The sequence below is a fragment of the Mobula birostris genome, chromosome 31 (assembly GCF_030028105.1).
Source record: "Mobula birostris isolate sMobBir1 chromosome 31, sMobBir1.hap1, whole genome shotgun sequence".
NCBI lineage: Eukaryota > Metazoa > Chordata > Chondrichthyes > Myliobatiformes > Myliobatidae > Mobula > Mobula birostris.
In genome coordinates this window covers 38708805-38733059 of record NC_092400.1, presented here as the reverse complement: position 1 = coordinate 38733059, position 24255 = coordinate 38708805, and the positions used below count along the sequence as shown (strand labels likewise).

Below are 24255 nucleotides of genomic sequence, written 5' to 3'. Positions count from 1 at the left end.
AGTCTGTGGCAAAAAATTCCACAGATTCACCACACTAAAGAAATTCCTCCTCATCACCATTCAAAATGAACATCCCTCTATTTTGAGGCTGTGCCCTGTGGTCCAAGATTCACTCATGATAGGGAAGATCCTCTCCAGATCCACTCTATCTAGGCCTTTCAACATTCAACATGTTTCAATGAGATCCCCCATCATAATTCTAAATTCCAGCAAGTACAGACCCTGAGTCATCAAATGCTTTTCATATGATAACCTTTTCATTCCCAGAATCATTCTTGTGAACCTCCTCTGAACTCTCTCCCATGTCAGCACATCCCTTCTTAGATAACGGACCCAAAACTGTTCACAATGGCTCATAAAGCCACAAAATCACATCTTTGCTTTTATGTTCCAGTCCGCTCGAAATTAGTACTAATATTGCAGTTGCATTTCTACAACAGGATAATGATCCTTAACACACCTCAAAATCCACAATGGACTACCTCAAGAGGCACAAGCTGATGGTTTTTCCATGGCCCTCACAGTCCCTTGACCTAAACATCATCGAGAATCTGTGATACTTGCCAAAGGGGGTGTTATTAAGTACTGCCATGCAGAGTGCCCAAACTTTTGCTTCGGGCCCTTTTCCTTTTTTGTTATTTTGAAACTGTAAAAGATGGAAATAAAAGAAGTTTTCTTGCTTAAAATATTAAAGAAATGTGTCATCTTTAACTTTATGCCTTTTGGAAATCAATTCATCTTTTACTCGCGTAGCTATCCCAGTAACAGAAATTTTGATCGGGGTGCCCAAACTTTTGTATGCCACTGTATATAAAGTAGAAATATCTTTCTACAATCATTGCCACACTGTCCACCGTAGCGAAAATCTCACGCAAGCACTCTCGGCAGAAACATGGCGCAAGCGTTCTCAGCAGAAACACTCTCTCCAGTAACCTTTAAGCTATGAAGCTGCCAAATCATACCAAATAACACATAAAAATACACAGCCTATATAAACTAGACAGAATGTATGTACAGTGTAGTATCACTTACCGGAATTGGGAAGTCAGCACTGAGCACACTGATGATGGTGTGTTAGGCTGAGTTGTCGGAGGTTGGGGTGGTGCAGTGGTCCCCAACCTCCAGGCTGCCGACCGATACCAATCCACAAAGCGTGCAGTGGTGGCCGGGACACACCCAGCACATCTTTAAGAAAAAAGCCGAAATAAGCAAGCTACTTAATTAGGTGCTGCCCAGCACGTAAATGTCGACCCAGATCAGAGGCGACGCAATCGGAACTTAAGGTGGGGGGTTATATGGGAGGCAGGGTTTGAGGGTCGGCACAACATTGTGGGCCGAAGGGCTTGTACTGTGCTGTACTATTCTATGTTCTATGTTAAAGATGTGCTGGGTGTGTCCCGGCTACCACTGCACTGCTGCATTCTTCACGGCAATGTATTGGAGGTTGGGACCACTGGGATGTCATCTCATCGTTGTCTGTTTCCATCAGGGCAGGCAGGTCATCTTCTTCTATGTCTGCTTGCCTCGATGTCGAAGGTCGAGGTTTGTCGTCTGCTGTGGCTGATGTGGAAGGCTTGCTTGACTGCTGAGCCTCGCACATTTTTCTATCATACAGTTCTTTGTAAGCACTCAAACCATCCTGCAAGTATGCCCTAAACCTATGTACCCTTTCAAAATTAAAGTCGTACTTTTCTGCAATCATTGCAGCGAAAATCTCACACAGTTGCTTCACGTTCAGTTCCTGGATGACTTCACTTTCGTTCACTAATGCACTCGGTTTCGATTGTTATCCTTTCCTCTTCCAATTGCATCAGCTCTTCATCTATCAGTTCTTGGTCATGGAATGCCAAAACCTCTTCAACATCATCTTCGTCAACTTCCACAAGCCAAACTCACTTTGTCCTTACTTCGTTCACCATGATCTAATTATGATCTAATTATAATTATGTCTAGTTTTACGCTATGTAACAGCCTTATGAGCTCTTTTAGGCTTTTCCGATACCTTAGAACTCATCTTGCTAATGGATGCTCAAAATAAATCGACATAAAGCACAGATGCCCACAGGCACGTGTTTAAGCAATGCCGGCTAGAATGCAGTTCTGGGGGAGGAGCTTGGCTGCTTGGGGTGCGCGCTGCCTTTTTTCGTAACAGTGAAAACACCTTTTGTTAGCGAAAACAGGTAACTAATGTAGGTCTTTGTAACAGCGAGGTTTCGTAAAGCAAATGTTCAAAAAGCAGGGGACACCTGTAACAACATTTTGAACTAAAATTAATTCCTCTGATCTGAACCCCGGATGACACCCCAGAGGTGCAGTGGACAGCGAGGAAGGTTATCATAGCTTGCAGCAGGATCCAGAACAGATGGAAAAATGGGCTGAAAGATGTCAGATGGAACATAATGCAGACAAGTGGGAGGTGTTGCACTTCGGTAGGATCAACCAGGGTAGGTCTTACACAGTGAACGGTCGGGCACTGAAGAGTGTAGTAGAACAAAGGTATCTGGGAATACAAGTCCATAATTCACTGGAAGTGTTGTCACAGGTATATAGGTTGTTAAGAAAGCTTTTGGCACATTGGCCTTTATAAGTCAAAGTATTGAGTACAGGAGATGGAATGTTATGTTAAAGTTCTATACGACATTGTTGAGCCCTAATTTGGAGTATTGTGTGCAATTTAGGTCACCTACCTAGAGGAAAAATGTAGATAAGGTGAAAGAGTACAGAGAAAATTTATAAGCAAGTTGCTGGGTCCGGAGACCTGAGTTATAAGGAAAAATTGAACAGGTTAGAACTTTATTCCTTGTAAAGTAGAAAATTGAAGGAGATTTGATAGAAATATAGAAAATTATGAGGGGTATAGATAAGGTAAATGAAAGTAGGGTCATGGGTTAGGGATGAAAGGTGAAAAGTTTAAGGGGAGCATGAGGGGAAACTACTCAGAGGATCATGAGAGTGTGGAACAAGCTAATAGTGCAAGTGGTGCATGCAAGCTTGATTTCAATGTTCAAGAGAAGTTTGGATAGGTACATGATTGATATTTGTATGGAGGACAATGATCCCTTTGCTGGTCGATGAGAATAGGTAGTTTAAATGGTTCAGCATGGAGTAGGTGGGCCAAAGGGCCTGTTTCTGTGCTGTAGTTTCCTAATCCTCTATTTGATTTGATGCCATTGTTGCACAGTAATGCATTCATATGCACTTCAGAAGCCACGTCAATGTGCAACAGGGAAGGAAAAGGCCTTCCCCATGTGTCAGAGGAAGGGCCTGTCCTTTTGCCTCTGTCAGACAGTCTGCTACAGAAGATGATCATCAAATCTTCTGCAATAATCCTGATATTTTCACTGACTTAATCAATCAGATTACTCCCTGGGGTGCCTACTTCCAATGACATCTGTCTCATCGTTCAGTGGAGACATGTGATATTCACTCCCAACTTTGCCCCTCAACATGAAGGCAAAACTTCAAATTGCCTCCACCACAGAAGTTACAGTTACAATTGATCAATGTAACTTTAAGAACTGCAGGCATGGAAGGAAATTGAGATGTGAGTTGGCACATTTCACAGTAATGCACGCTCATTATGTTTAATTATCCACATGGGCAAGAATTTGTGATGCTTTCCTTGCATTCCTTGCATAGAAAAGTACAGGACAGAAACAGGCCCTTCGGCCGATCTAGTCCATGCCGAACCATTTCATTTGCTTACTACCATCGACATGCACTGGGATCATAGCCCTCCATATCCCTACCATCCACATACGTACCTATCTAAACTTCTCTTAAACATTGAAATTGGGCCTGCAAGCACCACTTACGCTGGCAGCTCATTTCACACTCGCACAATCCTCTGAGTGAAGAAGTTTCCTCTCATGTTTCCCTTAAACTTTGAACCTTTCACCCTTAATCCATGACCTCTAGTTGTAGTCCCACCCAACCTCAGTGGAAAAAGCCTATTTGGAATTTACTCTATCTATACCCCTCATAATTTTGTAAACCTCTATCAAATCTCCTCTCAATCTTCTACATTCCAAGGAATAAAGTCCAAACCTATTCATTCTTTCCTTATAACTCAGGTCCTCCCGAACCCGGCAACATCCTTGTAAATTTTCTCTGAACTCTTTCAACCTTATTTACATTTTTCCTGTAGGTAGGTGACCAAAACTACACACAATACTTCAAATCAGGCCTCACCAACGGCTTATACAACCTTAACATAACATTGTGGTTTTGGGCCAAAAAGCCTAGTTGTCCTCTCCATAGGTGTTGCCTAACCCCAGCTGTGTTCCTGAGTTTTGTGTGTGTGTGTGTGTATTTTGCAGTTGTCTGCATTAAATTCAATCTGCCAGTGTTCAGCCCATTTAGATTATGAAGACACGCAGTCCTCTTTCATTGTCATTTAGTAATGTATGCATTAAGAAATGATACAATATTTCCTCTGGTGTGATATCACAAAACACAGGACAGACCAGGACTGAAAAAAACTAACAAAACCACATAATTATAACATATAGTTACAACAGTGCAACAATACCATAACTTGATGAAGAAGTCCATGAGCACAGTAAAAGTTCAAAGTCTCTCAAATGTCCCACATCTCACGCAGACAGGAGAAGGAAGAAAAACTCTCCCTGCCATACCTGACCACGGTCCGACTCTGAGTCATCCGAAAACTTTGAGCTCTGATCAGCTCTCCAACACCGAGTACTGAGCGCCATCTCTATCCGAGCGATTCGACCTCCTCCTCGGTCGCCAACAGCAGGCAAGGCCGGGGATTTTGAGGCCTTCCCTCCGAAAGATTCCCGACCACGCAGTAACGACAGCAGCGAACGAGCGTTTTAGAAATTTTTCCAGATGTTCCTCTGTGCTTTCACAGCTGACTCCATCAAATCAGAATTGTCCACGGCCCCTATTTAACGGATACGATATCATTTTCACCGGAGGGCTGCGCACACGCTGATTTTTCCAGCTGATACAGATCCCACTGCAAGCCATGATAGTCTTCCTCACTGTCCACTACACCCCCAATCTTGGTATCATCTGCAAATTTGCTGATCCATTTAACCACATTATCATCTAGATCATCGATATAGATGACAAACAGCAATGGACCCAGCACCGATCCCTGTGGACACCACTAGTTACAGGCCTCCAGTCAGAGATGCAAGCATCTACTACCACTCTGGCTTCTCCTGCAAAGCCAATACCTAATCCAATTTACTACGTCATCTTGAATGCAGAGTGACTGAACCTTCCTGACCAATCTCCAATCACAAACAAGAGAAAATCTGCAGATGCTGGAAATCCGAGCAACATACACAAAATGCTGGAGGAACGCAACAGGCCAGGACTGAAGGGTTTAAGCCCGAAATGTTGACTGTACTCTTTTTCTAGATACTCCCTGACCTGCTGAATTCCTCCAGCATTTTGTGTGTGTTGCTCCCAGGTGGGACCATGTCAAATGCTTTGTAGACAACATCCACTGCCTTTCTTTCAGCAACCTTCCTGGTAACTTCCTCAGAAATCTCTGTGAGACTGGTTAGACACAGCCTACCACACATGAAGCCATGCTGACTTAATCAGTCCATGTCTATCCAAATATTTATATTGTATATCCAGTCCCTTAGAATAACTCTCAATAACTTTCCTACAACTAATGTCAGCCATACTGGCCTACAAGTTCCTGGTTTATTTTTAGAGCCTTTGTTAAACAGCAGAGCAACACTGGCTATCTTTCTGTCCTCTGACACCTCACCTGTTGCTAAGGATGATTTATATATCATAAGGATGATTTCACTCGCTCTCCCGCATTGCTAATGTTTCTCTGTGGCGATGAGGCTGTGTGAACTGAACCAGTGGCTGTTGTCTCTGAAAGTTTTGCGGCTTTTTTTTGCCACACTGGTATAATGAACTGAGATCGAGGCTTGGTCCTACCCTGGCTGCTCTGAGGAGCAGACCTGAGGACTTGGTCTGGTTTGGAATGTTGTCGTTTGCTTCAATTATTTGCATAGTGTGTGTATATGTTTCTTTCCCTCTTTGTCTGCACAGTGGTTATGGTTCTCCAATTTCTTGCTTTGTAAGCAAGCAAATCTTAAGGTGTATCATTTATACATTCTTTGATAATAAATGCACTCTGAATCTTTGAATATCTCTGCTAGGGCTCTGGCTATTTCTGCATTTGCCTCTTGCAGGGTCCAGAGGAACACCTTGTCAGGCCCTTGGGATTTATTCACCCTAATTTGCCTCAAGACAGCAAACAGCTCCTCCTCTGTAAGAATGAAGGTGATGCCGTTTTAGACCATAAGACCAGAATATATAGGAACAGAATTAGGTCATTTGGCCCATTGAGTCATTTATTTCCTCATTTCCTCATGGCTGATCCATTTTTCCTCTTAGTCCCAATCTTTTGTGTGCCCTCCTGTATCCCTTCATGCCCTGACCAATTAAGTATCTATCAACCTCTGCCTTAAATATACAGAAACACTTGCCCGCCACGGCTGCATGTGGTAACAAAGTCCACAGATTCACCACGCTCTGATTAAAGAAATTCCTCCTCATCTCTGTTCTAAAAGGACATTCCTTTATTTTGAGGCTGTGTCCTCTGGTCCCAGACACTCCTACCATAGGAAACATCCTCCCCACATCCACTGTATCAAGGCCTTTCACCATTCTGTAGTTTTCTATTAGGTCACCCCTCATTCTTCTAAATTCCAGTGAATACAGGTTCAGAGCCGTCAAATGCTCTTCCTATGACAAGCCGTTTAACCCTGGAATCAAATTTGTGAACCTCCTTTCCACCCTTTCCTGTTTCAGCACATCCTTTCTGATATAAGGGGCCCAAAGCTGTACACAATATTGAGGCCTCACCAGCGCTTTGTAAGTCTCAACATTACATTGTTTCTTTTACATTCTCATCCTCTTGATATGAATATTAACATCACATTTGCCTTCCTCATCACAGACTCAACCTGCAAATGAACCTTTAGGGAACTCTGCACAAGGGCTCCCAAATCCTTTTGGGCCTCAGATTTTTGTATTTTCTCTCCATTTGAAAATAGTCAACCCTTTCATTTCTTCCACCAAAATGCATGACCATACTCTTCCTGATGCTGTATTCCATTTGCCACTTCTTTGCCCATTCCAATCTGTCTAAGTCCTTCTGTAGCCTCCTTACAAGTACCTGGTGTGCACCTGGATGACAGACTTGAGTGGAGTACCAACACAGAGGCTGTGTACAAGAAGGGCCAGAGTCACCTCTACTTCCTGAAGAGACTGAGGTCCTCTGAAGTATGCAGGCCTCTCTTTCACGTCTCTCAGTCTGTTGTCGCCAGTACAATCTTCTATCCAGTAGTGTGCTTGGGCAGTGGCATCAACACGGGTGATGCCAACAGGCTCAATAAACTGATTGGAAAGCCTGGCTCTGTTATAGGAGTCAAACTGGACATACTGGAGGCTGTGGTAGAACAAAGGACCCTACAGAAAATTCTGGCAATTCTGGACATTGTTTCTCACCCTCTGCATAAGACCATAGACTAGAAGATATATGAACAGAATTAGGCCATTCAGCCCATCGAGTCTGCTTTGCCATTCCATCATGGCTGATCCTGAATCCCACTCAACCCCATACACCTGCCTTCTCGCCATATCCTTTGATGTCCTGACCAATTAAGAAACTATCATCTTTTGCCTAAAATATACTCATGGACTTGGCCTCCACCTCAGTCTGTGGCAGAGCATTCCACACATTTACTACTCTAGCTAAAAAAAAATTCCTCCTTACCTCTGTTCTAAAAGGCCACCCCTCAATTTTGAGTCTGTGCCCTCTAGTTCTGGGTAACCCCACCAGAGGAAACATCCTGTCCACATCCATCCTACCTATTCCTTCCAGTTTATCACCTTGGCTGAACAGAGGAGCACTTTTTTGTAAAGACTAAGACAACTGCACTGCCCCAAAGAGCACTATATAAGGTCATTCTTACCCTCAGCCATTAGGCTCACCTATGAGTCAACCTATGGCCGGGGAAGTGATGACCCCTCCTGCTGGACTGTTTGACATGCCCTATTTTTAATTCTTTCTTCTCTTCTAATATTTGTATACTGTATTTGTATACCTGGGCACTTGTAATGGTACTGTGACACGAATTTCCTTTGGTATCAATAAAGTATCTATCTATCTATCTATTTCCTCAAAACTACCTGCCCCTCCACCAATCTTCATATTGCCTGCAAACTCTACAACAAAAGCATCAATTCCATCATCCAGATCATTGACATATGAAACCCCCTGGTTTCCTTGGCTGCGTAAGTCTAGGGAAGGTGCACTCCAGTCTCACCAAACCAGTGAGATCGAGACGGCTCTCCCACCCCAAACCCCAGTGTGTGTGGACGCTGTGTAATTTGCAACTCTGCTATAACTCAGTGCAAAAGAAACAAGAGACAGCACACTGCATACAATTAAAGGAATTGTAGTTATGAATCTTAACTAAAGGGTTAGTAAAGAAAAGGAAAAACAAAAAGGGCCAATTATAATTGAACAGTCAAATGTGCACCAGTTGGAGCTCAATCACTGATCTTCAATCAATCTCGGGGCTTGACTCCAGTGAATCATGATCTCCCCACCGGTCGTACCCTACGACCAGTTCTCTCCAGTGTCTTATCTCTTCATCTCACGCCGAACATAAAGACCCAGGTCACATTCCAAAGCATCCGTTATCTCTAACCATAACCCAAGCACTGCTTCTACAGAAAGACCATTATGTTAGCAGTGAAACCTTTCCCATGGTGTTACACTCTCCCCCCATCAAAATTAGTCATGTCCTCGTGACATTGAGATAATTTGTCATCCCTTCATACAAAGCACAAAGTCCAACCCGGGTGTAAATGGCAGTGACATAGCTCACCAAGGGCATAGGTGCCACACTCTGTTCCCCAGGTGCAACATAGGCCAGTATCCATGGGTTTCCTGACTCTTTGGGACCTCCTTACCCATCATCTACTTCTTCAGCTTTGGACACTCCCTGGGCTCTTTCCTGTCCATTACTCGTGCCTCCTGACAACTCAGGTCCCCTCGTCACTTGGCTGAGCTCGGCCTCATGCTCAGTTACTTTCCTGTCTACCTGGAGAGGCTCCTGTCTGTCCATTACTCACGCCTCCGGACAATCAGGTCCCCTTGTCATTTGGCTGGGCTCGCCTTCATGCCCAGTTACTTTAGGGTTCAGCCTCCTGCCATTTTCTAACCTGCCTGTCCATTGCTAGATCTCCCCATTTCACTCACCTCAGTGTGAGAAGGGTTGGGAATCTCTTCATCAATTATTGGGGAGTTTGAGAAAGGCAGCATATACCACACCCCCATTTCCTCTTCCTCCGAGTCTGTATCATATTCAGAGGTGGGGTCCGGTATAATCCTTCTTACTGCTGATCCTTCGGTTCCCCACCATAGCTGTAGAGTCCTCTTACTAGGTGTAGGGTCCAGGTCAGGCTCTGGATCAACACATTCATCTTTTCCCAGATGTAGAAACTTGACAGGCCCATTCCCATCCTCTGGTTTCACCCAGAAAACTAATACATTTGGCATTTGACTCTCCACTACATAAGGCATAGTCGGCCAGTGGTCAGCCAACTAATGCTTCCCAGGTAGCCCCAAATTCTTCATGAGGCTTTAGTTCCAGGCATTAGTTGAGAGAACCTAATCTTTTGATCATACCTCCTGTTATTTCCTTGATCCTGCTTGGTCGCTGAGACCTCAGCTAATTCATAAGCCTTTTTCAGCTCCATTCTCATATCAGACACCTACTTCAGATAAGTCTTCTGTTGTAGATCTTCCCCACCAGTTCCATACCAGAGGTCAACGGGCAACCTCGCCTTGTGCATAAACAACAGATAATATGGCGAGTTCCCAGTAGCTTCATTCTGTGTACAGGTGTAGCAGTGGACCTGATGTCCAATATGTTGACTCCACTTGTTCTTTTCACTAATCTCCAAGGTTCCCAGCACATCTAGCAAGGTCTGATTGAAGCTCACGGGCTGGGGATCACCCTGCGGGTGATAAGGCCTGGTCCTCGACTTCTTGACTCCAAGCATGCTCAGTAACTCATTTATGAACCTACTCTCGAAATCTCATCCCTGATCGCTATGTATCCCCCTGGGGAGCCCACAATAAATAAAATACTTCTCCCATAGCACTTTGGCCATGGTGGACGCCCTCTGATCCTTGGTAGGGAAGACTTGCGCATATCTGGTATAGTAATACATAATAACCAAGACAGTCGCCATGTTGCTGGCATCAGGCTCTAATGATAGGAAATCCATACATACCAGATCAAGTGGCCCTGCATTCTGCAAGTGGGATAGCGGAGTGGCCCTCGTAGGCAGCGTCCTCCTCCATATACATTAATTGCATGACTTGCAGTACTCTTCAACCGCCAGTTTCATTTGGGGCCAGTAGAACCGATCACTGGATAGCAGTAACAGGATCGGTCTGAGTCAGAATGAATTTACGAAGGGGAAATCATGCTTGACTAATCTTCTGGAATTTTTTGAGGGTGTAACTATCAAAATGGACAAGGGAGAGCCAGTGGATATAGTGTACCTGGACTTTCAGAAAGCCTTTGATAAGGTCCCACATAGGAGATTAGTGGGCAAAATTGAAGCACATGAGTAGGGTACTGAAGCACATGAGTAGGGTACTGACATGGATAGAAAATTGGTTGGCAGACAGGAAACAAAGAGTAGGGATTAACAGGTCCCTTTCAGAATGTGGCAGGCAGTGACTAGTGGGGTACCGCAAGGCTCGGTGCTGGGACCGCAGCTATTTACAATATACATTAATGATTTAAATGAAGAGATTAAAAGTAACATTAGCAAATTTGCAGATGACACAACGCTGGGTGGCGGTGTGAAATGTGAGGAAGATGTTATGAGAATGCAGGGTGACTTGGACAGGTTGGGTGAGTGGGCAGATGCATGGCAGGTGCAGTTTAATGTGGATAAATGTGAAGTTATCCACTTTGGTGGCAAGAACAGGAAGGCAGATTACTATCTGAATGGTGTCAAGTTAGGAAAAGGGGAGTACAACGAGATCTAGGTGTCCTTGTTCATCAGTCACTGAAAGTAAGCATGCAGGTACAGCTGGCAGTGAAGAAAGCTAATGGCATGTTGGCCTTCATAACAAGGGAAGTTGAGTATAAGAGCAAAGAGATCCTTCTGCAGTTGTACAGGGCCCTGGTGAGACCACACCTGGAGTATTGTATGCAGTTTTGGTCTCCAAATTTGAGGAAGGACATTCTTGCTATTGAGGGAGTGCAGCGTAGGTTCATGAGGTTGATTCCCGGCATGGTGGGACTGTCATATGTGGAAAGATTGGAGCGACTGGACTTGTATACACTGGAATTTAGAAGGATGGGAGGGGACCTGATTGAAACCTGTAAGATTATTAAAGGATTGGACATGCTGGAGGCAGGAAGCATGCTCCCGATGTTGGGGGAGTCCACAACCAGAGGCCACAGTTTAAGAGTAAGGGGTAGGCCATTTAGAATGGAGTTGAGGAAAAACTTTTTCACCCAGAGAGTTGTGGATCTGTGGAGTGCTCTGCCTCAGAAGGCAGTGGAAGCCAATTCTCTGGATGCTTTCAGGAAAGAGTTAGATAGAGCTCTTAAAGATAGTGGAGTCAAGGGATATGGGGAGAAGGCAGGAACGGGGTACTGATTGTGGATGATCAGCCATGGTCAAAGTGAATGGGGGTGCTGGCTTGAGGGGCCGAATGGCCTGCTCCTGCACCTATTGTCTATTGTCACTGAGCAATCCATAGATTTTTTCAACCTCTAAATGGCCAGAATAGACATAGAAAGATAGATATTGAACTTTTTGCTGTTGGACTCCGGCTATATTCCACTGAGATACAACACTGGGCGTCATGGGAGGTTTTTCCTGCCATCGAACTTTGCAGCTCCTCCCATGGAGGGTTAAACACCCTGAGCCAGTAGGCTGGTCCAGGACTTATTTCTATCTGGCATAGTTTGCATATTGTTGTTTGATTGTTTGTGGCTTTTGTATTGCTATATTTATGCTCTATTCTTGGTTGGTGCAGCTGTAAAAAAACTCACTTTCCCTCGGGATTAATAAAGTATGTCTATGTCTATGTCTATGTCTAAATCATAGGCAGACAATGCCACCAGCCACTGGCATTCAATTTCGCCAAGGTCAGGATATGTTAATGGATTGTTGTCCACCCTTTCATCAAACTTAGCACCATATACATAGTTACTTAGCTTATCCACCACAGCCCATTTCAATGCCAGGAACTCCAATTTGTGCATGGGGTAGTTTCGGTCAAAGGGTGACAGACTCCAGCTGTCGCAACCATGGATTCGGCAGCGCAGTAGATATGGCAATTGCGCTTGTGAATTTGCACGTGTCAGCTAATTATTACTTAATCGTGATAGTATTTAACTCCATCGTAGTGCTTGTCAAGACTTGGACAGAGCACAGCAACACTTTGCTGCCTGTTTGCTTTTGGCTAGCCCTGAGAAATTGGACTTTCGAGTCAACTGATTCTGAAGACTAGCAGTATTCGTTTAATGTTTAGAATTCTTTTTCAGCGCTAGTGTAGGCTTCGTTTCCCATTTGAGAGTTTTAGTTAACTGCCCTATTTGGCCTAGTGTTTATTGTTTATTTTCGCTTTAACACTGTCACATTAAAGTTTGTGAACTTTCGACCTGCCTCAGTGTCTCTCACTCCACATTTGGGCCATATCCAAACCTGGTAACACCAGCTGACAAACGCAACAGGTCTCAACCCTGTGCCCTGATCCTGATACAGAACACCCCCTAAGACCTCTCTGCTGGCATCTGTATGCAATACCTATGGCAACCGGGGGTCTGTAAACCCAGCACATGCGCTTTTATCAGCAGCTTCTTCAGCAACTGGAAGGCCTTTTCACATTTCTCATCCCATCTCACTCCAAGAGACTCTGAAAGGTTAAGATAATCTTTACCATCCTCTTCTTCTGTCCTCCCTTTCTTCCTCAAGGGAGGGTAGCTGCACAGGAGCTGATTTAAAGGGTGACTCACTTTAGAGTCGTCCTTCACGAACCTCCATTAGTACCCTCAGAATCCAAGGAATGAGCACAAGGTACTCACAGTCTGTTGTTTGGCCACATGGTCACCACCTCTATCTTAGACGGATCCATAGCTAATCCATCCCATGAAACTATTGCCCAACATAGTTGACAGATGTCTTGCAGAACTAGCACTTGTCCAAGGAAAATTTTAACCTTTTGACTTTCAGGTGGCCCAACACCTTCGGGAGCCTCGCTTCATGTTCCTCCAAGGTGGACCCAAACACTAAGAGGTCATCCAGGTACACCAATACCTCAAGCAAGTTCACATCCCCCACTGTTTTCTCCATGACACACAGAAAAGTTGCCGAGACTCCTGATATGCCCAGGGATAGCCTTTCAAACTGGAAGAATCCTAGTGGATATATGAATGCTGTCTTCTCTTTGTCAGCCTCACTCATGGAGTTCAGATAATACCCACTCCTCAAGTCCAGCACACTGAACCACTTCGCACCACACAGGCAGGCCAGTGTGTCCTCAGTTCTCGGGACCACATACAGGTCAGGGACTGTACACCTGTTCAGAGTCCGATAGTCCACACATATCCATACCTTCCCATTCTTCTCCCTGGGCACCACTATTGGAGATGCATAAGGGCTTCTGGACTCAGTGATGATCCCAGCTTACTTCAACTTCCGCAGATGCTGCCAAAGTCCACCGCATCTGCAGGCAACAGTTGCTGCAACCTTTCTCTGAATGTGCTGTCCTCTGTCTTAGAACAAACCACATCAAACTTGTCAGTCGCAAAGAAATCTTCCAGATCAACATCTTCTCTATCAACCTCTTCTTCCAACCTCCAGGTATCGGGGAGACCCCAAAGTTGTATGACTCAGCAGTCAACTTTCCCTTTATTGGAGAGAGCTTCTCAGTGGCTACTCTCACAGGGACACTAGACATTACTGTCACCGGAAAAAGGTGCGCCATTGGCATCCCCCATCTAAGGGTGGACCTCCCTGTCTGAGGTGTTCTTGACACTCATTGTCATCCTGTTAACTTGTACAATCAAGGGTTTCTGCAGTACCCCAGCAGCTAAGCATGACTCCGCTTCGTGGTCTTCCGGAGCATCCACTAAGAGGGCCTCGGCATCAGGCATTCCGGGAAATTTGGAGTTTCCCATCATTCTAACTTCTTCCCCAGACAGGTTTGGACTGAGTGTACCACACAGTCCCTCGTGTATGCTCATTTATGCTCATCATCCAGCTCAGTGCGGCCACGTCCTTCCTCAAAAGCAGCTCGGAACACAGGGTGAATGGACAATGTTTTCAAAAGCTCTCTCCAACTTTCTTCTTGCAGGCTCCCACTAGCCTCCTCACAATAGGAGTATTTGACCCCACAAGAATTGAAATTTTGCCCTTCTCGATCAGGTCTGGGCAAACCAACACTAATGTATCAAGGGCCTCAGCTAACCCAGATCTCTAGCGCACTGAGGGGCGTCAATGGTAAATGCATCAAATACCAGTTGTAAGGTGAACGGTACACCAGAGTAACCTGAGAGCCGCTGTCAAGTTTGGCTCCAGCATAAATGCCCTCAATTCGTAGTGATACACTGGAGCTTGGCCCCACTAAGCCTTTTGGGAATAGGTTTTTTTTTGCTTTATGGTGTTGCTTGATATATTGCTGGGGACATTTTCCCCCAAGTCACCAGACCACTCCCTCACTAGGTCTCTCCGTTTAGGTACCCGGGGGCTCACTCTTCAAGGGTTTTCCTGTCCTTCACACTCCCGCCTGAAGCGTCTCTCTTCACCACAGTTATAAAAGACAATACCGATCACTTCCCTTCTTGTGGGAACCCCGTTCACTTGCAGCCCTCTGATTAGTTCGTCCCCTCAAGGAGTCCGACTCCCTGTCGGCTTTATCGTGTGGGGTGGTTGCACCTGCTGATAACCACCGGGACATTTCAGTCCTAAACTCTGCCACAAGCTCCTTTACCACTCCCTGGGGTGGGCTATCAGTAGTCACTTCATCCAAGGGGACCACTACCGAGGACTGTACCCTGCTGATGAAGGCCTCCCGTGCCTCTATAGCATTCTCCTCCTCTCTTACTTCTCTGATCAGCTCATCAAACAAGGGAGGAGGGCATGTCTTACAAGACATTCGGAGGCCCCAAGCAAACAGGTCCTGTGACTGGGTGCCTTTCGTCACTTGGTCCATTCTTGACTGATTCACCTCAGCCGTTTGAATGGCCCCCCTACACCGCAAGCAATTCAGCTGCCTCTAGCCAAAAGATGCAGACAGGAAGTTTCTCCCCCTTCTCCTGAAACATGTTCTGAAGCTCCGTTGGACTTCCCGTCACGTGAAAAACATTTCTAGTGCTTGCATGTAGCCCACAGAGGTAGCAAAGGGGTTCTGTGGATTTAAGGATCTCACTACGTCAGCAGCCAGCCCCCTCAGACTCTCTAACAGTTACTGTCTTTTCACGTCGTCAGAACACTGGCACTCATCCAGTTTCTAAGGGGTCTGTTCTGCCCAAGTCTCATAGTCCTCTTCCCCTTTAGGGGTGGGCTTCATTCCCGAGAACATGCTGAGCCTATGAGAACTGGGCATTTTGCCATTTATTCGCCTGGGAGGTAAGGGCTGAAATCAACTCAGAATGCTCACCCCTCGCTGGAGGACTTATTAAACCTTCCAAATCAGACCACTCCTTCCCCTCGCTCCGCAGAAACAAGAGCAACTTGTCTTTAGTCTCCCCCAACTACGGGAAACTCAGCTTCCGATTCAGCACACTCACCTTGACTCCTCTCCTCCCAGAAAGAATTCTGGGTGCCCATGGCACCCCACTTTCCTGAGGCCCCAATAGTACCAAACAGTTCCACTGCTGTTACATCAGCGCTAGTCTGAACTAAAACAAAATTTTTGCCCGCCATTTTCTCAAGCCTCTGCTCCAGGATCATAACTGTTCCTAATGCTTTAACAGTACTTAAAGTCCAAATTAACAATTCATTGGGACTACAAATGCCTACCCCACTCAATACACATGCATTCGCTACTGGTAACCCTATGGATTCACACCACCGCTCAATCCCTGCAACGTCCATAGCCACGTATCTTAATCACTTTACACAGACTTAAACAACCCACTGGATCAATGCTCAGGGCAATCACACAACGACCAACAAAATCAATCTGGAACAATACTCCCACAAATGAAACCCTGCTGGTTTCCTTGGCTGCGTAAGTCTAGGGAAGACGCATTCCAGTCCCGCCAAACTCGTGAGATCGAGACGGCTCTCCCACCCCAAACCCCGGTTTGTGTGGATGCTGTGTAATTTGCAACCCTGTTACAAATCAGTGCCAAGAAACAGCAGACAGCACACTACATACGATTAAAGGAATTATATTTAGGAATCTTTACTAAAAAGTTAGTAAAGAGAAGAAAAAAAAAAGGCCCATTATAACTAAACAGTCAAATGTGCAGCAGCTGGAGCTCAATTCGCCAATCCTCGGTCGATCTTACCGTCCGGCTCCAGTGAATCACGATCTCCCCACCAGGTCATATCCTACGACTGGTTCTCTCTAGCGTCTTCTCTCTTCATCTCACGCCGAACAAAAAGACCCAGGTCATATTCCAAAGCAACTGTTATCTCTAGCCATAACCAAAACACTGTTTCTACAGAAAAACCATTATGTCAGCAGTGAAACCTTTCCCAGGGTGTTACACATATAACGTAAAAAGAATCAGTCCCAACACAGGCTCCTGTGTAACATCACTAATCACCGGCAGCCAACCAGAAAAGCTTCCCCTTATTCCCACTCTTTGCCTCCTAGCAATCAACCTCTGCTTTATCCATGCTAAAATCTTTCCTGGCAAGCCCAAGCAACTACCATGGGTTTGTAGCTTGTTAAGCAGCCTAATGTGTGGCACCTTGTCAAGGGCCTTACTTCTACAGACTTTTGTGTGCATCTTATGCACAGAGAACTCACTTCCCCACAGTCCTGTGCAAATCCTAGCGGATCCTCTTCTCAACTCTGTTTTACCTTGCAACACTTGGGAATTTCTAGGTCATTGTTTTCCCTCAATATGCTCATTATTTTTGTTTATGAGTTGTTAAGTTCTCAATTTACTCCTCAAGTACTTACTGCATGAATCAAAGATAATGTGTGAACATTACAGATGTTCCCTAGCTGTAATTGCATTTTTTCATTCAGGTAGTTCATGCATATCTCATTGATTTTTGATATGGTAATGCAGTAGTCATGCCAAAAGTTGCCTCCTGTCATGGTCCGGACCGTGAAGTCTGTATTCCGGTTCACGGTCCGGTCCATCGACCCTTGCTCCAGGTTTTCCTGTCTCCCCTGTTTCTGTTCTTGTTGAGCTCTAATTGAGGCAGCTGATGCTCATGGGGGCTGACTGCATAAATACCTTCAGAGACCAGGATGTGGCTGCTGGATTGTTCTTGTCCTTACTCCTTGTATCCCTTCCTCTGCCTTCTGTTTCCTCACCTGAAGCCTTGCCGGTAACTCTCGCCTCTCCTGAAGTTCTTGTTTCGCCTTGCAATGCCTGAAGCCCTGCCTTGTTTTGCCGGTAACTCTCGCCTCGCCTGAAGTTCTGTCTTGCCTTGCATTGCCTGAAGCCTTGCCTTGTCTTGCTGTCTTGTCCTGGAGCCACCCCGTACCTAGCTCCCTTCTTGTCCCTTGCCTCCGTCGGGTGGAGATCCGCGCCCTGCCCCAGTGAACTGCGCCCTGCCCAGGAGGAGCCTGCCTAGCGTCAAGCCTGAAGACTCCAGCCTCCTGCCTAGCCTCAAGCCTGAAGACTCCAGCCTTCTGCCTCCTGCCAAGCCTCGCCTCAAGTCTCTAGCCTCAATCCTGAAGACTCCAGCCTCCTGCCTAGCCTCAATCCTGAAGACTCCAGCCTCCTGCCTCCTGCCAAGTCTCATCTCTAGCCTCTAGCCTCTAGCCTCAAGCCTGAAGACTCCAGCCTCCTGCCTCCTGCCAAGCCTCGCCTCAAGTCTCTGGCCTCTAGCCTCAAGCCTCGAGTCTCCAGCTTCCTGCCTCCTGCCAAGTCTTGGCTCAAGTCTCTAGCCTCCTGCCTCCTGCCAAGCCATGCCTCATCTCTAGCCTCAAGCCTGAAGACTCCAGTCTCCTGCCTCCTGCCAAGCCTCGCCTGAAGCCTCCTGCCTCCTGCCAAGCCTCACCTCAAGTCTCTAGACTCCAACCTCATCCTGCCTGCCAGCCAAGCCTCGTCCTTGCCTAGTTCTGGGGTCCGAGCCAGAGGCAAGACCCAGGTACTGGGTCCTTGTCCAGTCTCTAGCTCGGAGTCCAAACCCAGGCTCCTAGCTCTCTTGTCCAGTCCTGTTCTGGGTTCCCGGTTTTCGTGTACATGTCCTTGCCCTCACCCTGTATCCTAGTCCTGTCCCTAGTATTTCAGTGTCTGTGTTTTGCACTTGGATTCATTCCCAGCCACTTCCTTATGACACCTCTATAAAGCATGAGGAAAAGTTTACTAAAACTATATCAAAGGCTCATTTAAGGCTCACTTCTCCATCACATAATCCATGCAAGGTTTTAATATTCTACATTTGACTTGCATAGAAATGCCAGGATTCAGAGTGATACCCATATGCTCCTGATGGGTTTAGGACTAAATGACCTAACCTCCCTGAATTCTGCAACTTGTGTCTTCCCAGCAACACACAGCACCATGGCAATGATTCTTTGTGTTTCTCTTCAGGATATCAGAGTTGATAATGATTTTGAGGACTTGTTCAATAGCATGAAAGAACAGGCTCCAGATCTGGAAATAAAACATGAGAGGAATCTTGATCAGTTCAAAATACCAAGGTCCAAGGTAAATATTTATTCTTGTTTTATGTCTGACAGAAAACTTTGTGTTTTTAATTGTGTAATCTTTCCTACTGTATAATCCAGTTGTCTTTTATTGTATGTTGTAGTAGGTTCTTTTGGTAATATGAACTAAAATATATTCAAGAAGAACTGTATGTATTATTGTCATACACAGAATATCCCTGAATATACCTGTCAACACCCCCCCCCCCCACCCAATGTCACTTGGTGATTCCTAGCCCTGCTCTGCATTAAATCATTTCCAGATTATTAACCTACAAATGTCTGGTCATTTACCTACCATCTACCTAGAAAATTTGGTAAAGTTTAAATCTGCAATGCAATAGCGCTTCTCATCCCCAATGCAGCAATAAAGTGGAAGTTGATTAAAGTAAATATTTAATTTTCCATCCCTCCTTTCACAAGAAGTATAGGTTCTCATAGGTTCCTGCATCACCATCCTGAGTACATCTTAATGTATTTCAATTGAAGATTTTTCATTTAGTTCCTCTCCTCATAAGCGCATACTTTTTGGGGATAGATTGGACAGTAGAACAAATAATAACAGCAAAAACAACTATTATAATAAAGGCTTGTATTTGTATTCAGTGAATTTCACAACCTAGAGACATCCCAGAGCACTTCATAATGAATGAACTACTTTCTTTTCTTTTCTTATTTATTCATTGGATGTGAATGTTGCTGGCAACAATGTTCTCTCTAGCTGCTCCTAAACAGAGCAGCCATTCCATTCCAGGAATGGGATCACTAGGGACTCAAATCACGCACAGGTTCTTTTACGCCTACCCGGAGGGAGGCCTCAGTTTAATATCTTATCCAAAGCAGTTTAATATCTTATCCAAAGGCCAACATTATTTGACTGTGTAGTACTGTCAGAGCACGGCACTGCAGTTTCAGTCTGGAGTTGAAAACCTGTGTCTTTGGAGTAGGACTTGAACGTGCAGTGCTTAAATGCAGAAGAAAGAGTGCTACCACCTTAAGCATTACTGTATAGTTTAAGCATGCAAAATAGCTACACTTGTAACCTGCAAAGAGCTAACTATATTGTTTGAGACTTTTGTAGGCTATTGGTCCTACACTGCCAATCTAATTGGTTCCCAGGAAGTTCAGGAGAGAAAATGCTGGAAATACTCAGTAGGACAGGCAGCATCTGTGGAAAGAGAAACAGGAGTTAACCTTTTGGGTCAAAGACCCCTCATCAGCGCCGCAAGGATGGAAAATTGACCAGAAATTTTAAAAAGAGGAAATTAGCATCTGAAAATAGATGTCCCACCACAATCAGGTGTGGAGGAAACACACCACTTTTCTGCTGATTTCTTGCTGATTAACATGCTCCTTGTTACAGGTCGATCCCCTGACAAGACTGAAGGAATACATGAAGGAGAATCAGCTGAAGTTGGAGCATTTCTTGGGCGCTTTTGAATTAGAGGAGAACAGGCGTATCAGACTCCATAAGTTCCAGGAGGGACTGAAGGTCTGTATGTCACTGCATCTTTTCCGTCAAGTGAAGGCTGCTGAAAAGTCAGTCTTGTTAAGAAAAACTGAAAAATACAAGAGGTACTCCGATATCACAGTTTCTCATTAATTCCATAGCATAGGCACCCTGCAACACATCAACCCTTTTCATTACTTAGTCAAAGGAAAATTCAACTCAACAGTGATGATCTTTGTGAAATTGGTGACTTCTGTTTTCTCAGGATGCATTGTAATAGAGAAATGCTCTGTCTCTGGGATTGCGTGTTTAATATTTGCAGTGTGTAAGAGGCATTTATTTCTTTATCTATTCATTTTTTTCTGTCTGCTTGTTTGTTTATTATTTATTTATTTAGAGATACAAGGCAGTATCAGGCCTTTCCAGCACAATGAGCCCATGCCACTCAATTACATCCATGTGACCGATTAATCTACTAACCCATATGTCTTTGGGCAGGTACATGACCAGAACAAGAACAGAGGGTCACGTGTAGGCAGATGGGATTAATTAAATTACCTTTGTGGTTAGCAAAAACATGATGGGCCAAAGGGCTGATTCCTGTTCTATGTTTATGCTGGCACTACTCTCAGAAAAGGATTCTCAATCATACTGAAACAAAATACAGAAAATTTGAAATAGGGACAAAATAACAAAGGCTAGTTGCTACCAATTGGTGAACTGTCCAAAATATAGATTTTACTGTACATTCTGACTGGTATCTCCAAAACAAAAACAAGGTCATATAAACTCAAGACTGTTCCAACTCAATTACTGGAAATCTTGAGTAACACACAGAGATGCTGGAGGAACGCAGCAGGTCAGGCAGCATCTATAGAGAGGAATGAATGGTCGATGTTTGGGCTGAGACCCTTCATCTGAAGTTAAGGGTCTCAGCTCAAAAGATCAACTGTTTATTTCATAGATGCTGCCTGACCTTCTGAGTTCCTCCAGAATTTTGTGTGTGTTAAGAAGGACGCATAACTCCAGGACATCACGAGATATTTTATAGCCAATAAGATATAATACAAAGAGTGCAGCCACTTGTGTAATTTGTTTTTATATTTGTTTTTTGGTGGTTCGGACAGCTGCCATTATTGACCATCCCTAATTACCCTGTAAAGGTAAGTCTTGAACTACTGCAGTCATGATGAATATACTATCAGGAAGGAAATCTGGGTACTCCTCAGATTACCCAAGGGTTCCATTCTGGAGAACTCTGTAAGTCAGAAACAGTTTCTCAGTAAGGGAAAATAAATAGGTGACAGAAATAACAACAATAGCTGAATTGCTTGCAGCCAGTCAGTCATTGCAGATTTGATCATAAAGGAACCGGCAGAGGCAATGAAATTCTAGTCAGACATTTATTTTTAATCACACCTGCCTCTTTTGGGGCGTGTGACCTGTACAAAAAGAACAGGTTGCACTTGAATCCCAGGGGGACCAATATCCTGGTGGGGAGGTTTGCTAAGGCTACTGGGGGAAATTTAAACTAGAATTGTTTGGGGGTGGGAACCGAACTGAAGGGACTGGGGAAGAGGTGGTTGGCTCACAAATAGAGAAAGCTTGGAGGCAGTGTGTGAGGGAGGATAGGCAGGTGATAGAGAAGGGACACGCTCAGACCGACGGTTTGAGATGTGTCTATTTTAACGCAAGGAGTATTGTGAACAAAGTGGATGAGAGAGCGTGGATCAGTACTTGGAGATATGATGTGGTGGCCATTACAGAGACTTGGATGGCTCAGGGACAGGAATGGTTACTTCAAGTGCCAGGTTTTAGATGTTTCAGAAAGGACAGAGAGGGAGGCAAAAGAGGTGAGGGCGTGGCACTGTTGATCAGAGATAGTATCATGGCTGCAGAAAAGGTGGACGTCATGGAGGGATTGTTTACAGAGTCTCTGTGGGTGGAGGTTAGGAACAGGAAGGTGTCAATAACTCTACTGGATGTTTTTTATAGGCCGCCCAATAGTAACAGAGATATCGAGGAGCAGATAGGGAAACAGATCCTGGAAAGGTGTATTAATAACAGTTGTCGTGGTGGAAGATTTTAATTTCCCAAACATCGATTGGCATCTCCCTTGAGCAAGGGGTTCAGATGGGGTGGAGTTTGTTACGTGTGTTCAGGAAGGTTTCTTGTCACAATAAATGAAATGAACCTGGTCAGGTGTCAGATCTCTCAGTGGGAGAGCATTTTGGAGATAGTGATCATAATTCTATCTCCTTTACAACAGCACTGGAAAGAGATAGGAACAGACAAGTTAGAAAAGCAAACACATGGAAATCTGCAGATGCCGGAAATACAAGCAACACACACAAAATGCTGGTGGAATGCAGCAGGCCAGACAGCATCCATAGGAAGAGGCACAGTCAACGTTTCGAGCCGAGACCCTTCGTCAGGACTAGAAAAATGTTTAATTGGATTAAGGGGAATTATGAAACTATCAGGCAGGAACTTGGAAGCTTAAACTGGGAACAGATGTTCTCAGGGAAAGGTACAGAAGAATGTGGCAAATGTTCAGGGGATATTTGTGTGGAGTTCTGCATAGGTACGTTCCAATGAGACAGGGAAGTTATGGTAGGGTACAGGAACCGTGGTATACAAAAGCTGTGATAAATCTAGTCAAGAAGAAAAGAAAAGCTTACGAAAGGTTCAAAGAGCTAGGTAATGTTAGAGATCTAGAAGATTGTAAGGCTAACAGGAAGGAGCTTAAGAAGGAAATTAGGAGAGCTAGAAGGGGCCATGAGAAGGCCTTGGTGGGCAGGATTAAGGAAAACCCCAAGGCACTCTACAGGTATGTGAAGAGCAAGAGGATAAAATATGAAAGAATAGGACCTATCAAGTGTGACAGTGGGAAAGTGTGTATGGAACCGGAGGAAATAGCAGAGCTACTTAATGAATACTTTACTTCAGTATTCACTATGGAAAAGGATCTTGGTGATTGTAGTGATGACTTGCAGTGGACTGAAAAGCTTGAGCATGTAGATATTAAGAAACAGGATGTGCTGGAGCTTTTGGAAAGCATCAAGTTGGATAAGGTGCCAGGACTGGATGAGATGTACCCCAGGCTACTGTGGGAGGTGAGGGAGGAGATTGCTGAGCCTCTGGCAATGATCTTTGCATCATCAGTGGGGACGAGAGAGGTTCTGGAGGATTGGAGTGTTGTGGATGTTGTTCCCTTATTCAAGAAAGGGAGTAGAGATAGCCCAGGAAATTATAGACCAGTGAGTCTTACTTCAGTGGTTGGTAAGTTGATGGAGAAGATCCTGAGAGGCAGGATTTATGAACATTTGGAGAGGTATAATACGATTAGGAATAGTCAGCATACTTTGCCAAGGGCAGGTCATGCCTTACGAGCCCGATGGAATTTTTTAAGGATGTGACTAAACAAATTGATGAAGGAAGAGCAGTAGATGTAGTGTATATGGATTTCAGCAAGGCATTTGATAAGGTACCCTATGCAAGGCTTATTGAGAAAGTAAGGAGGCATGGGATCCAAGGGGACATTGCTTTGTGGATCCAGAACTGGCTTGCCCACAGAAGGCAAAGAGTGGTTGTAGACTTTTCATATTCTGCATGGAGGTTGGTGACCAGTGGTGTGCCTCAGGGATCTGTTCTGGCACCCTTACTCTGATATTTATAAATGACCTGGATGAGGAAGTGGAGGGATGGGTTAGTAAGTTTGCTGATGACACAAAGATTGGGGGTGTTGTGGATAGTGTGGAGGGCTGTCAGAGGTTAATAGAACATAGAACATAGAATAGTACAGCACAGTACAGGCCCTTCGGCCCACAATGTTGTGCCGACCCTCAAACCCTGCCTCCCATATAAACCCCCAACTTAAGTTCCTCCATATATCTGTCCAGTAGTCTCT

The 24255-nt window shown here is 44.8% G+C and overlaps 1 protein-coding gene across 1 annotated transcript in view; it reads left to right on the top strand.

The window, feature by feature from the left end:
- The window catches only part of lrrc74b (leucine rich repeat containing 74B), a 150942-nt gene that overhangs the window by 94876 nt on the left and 31811 nt on the right, over positions 1-24255 (top strand). The window contains exons 10-11 of the mRNA XM_072247581.1: positions 18780-18896; positions 20259-20387. Of these exons, the coding sequence (XP_072103682.1) occupies positions 18780-18896; positions 20259-20387 (246 nt within the window). The remainder of the gene's footprint in view (positions 1-18779; positions 18897-20258; positions 20388-24255) is intronic.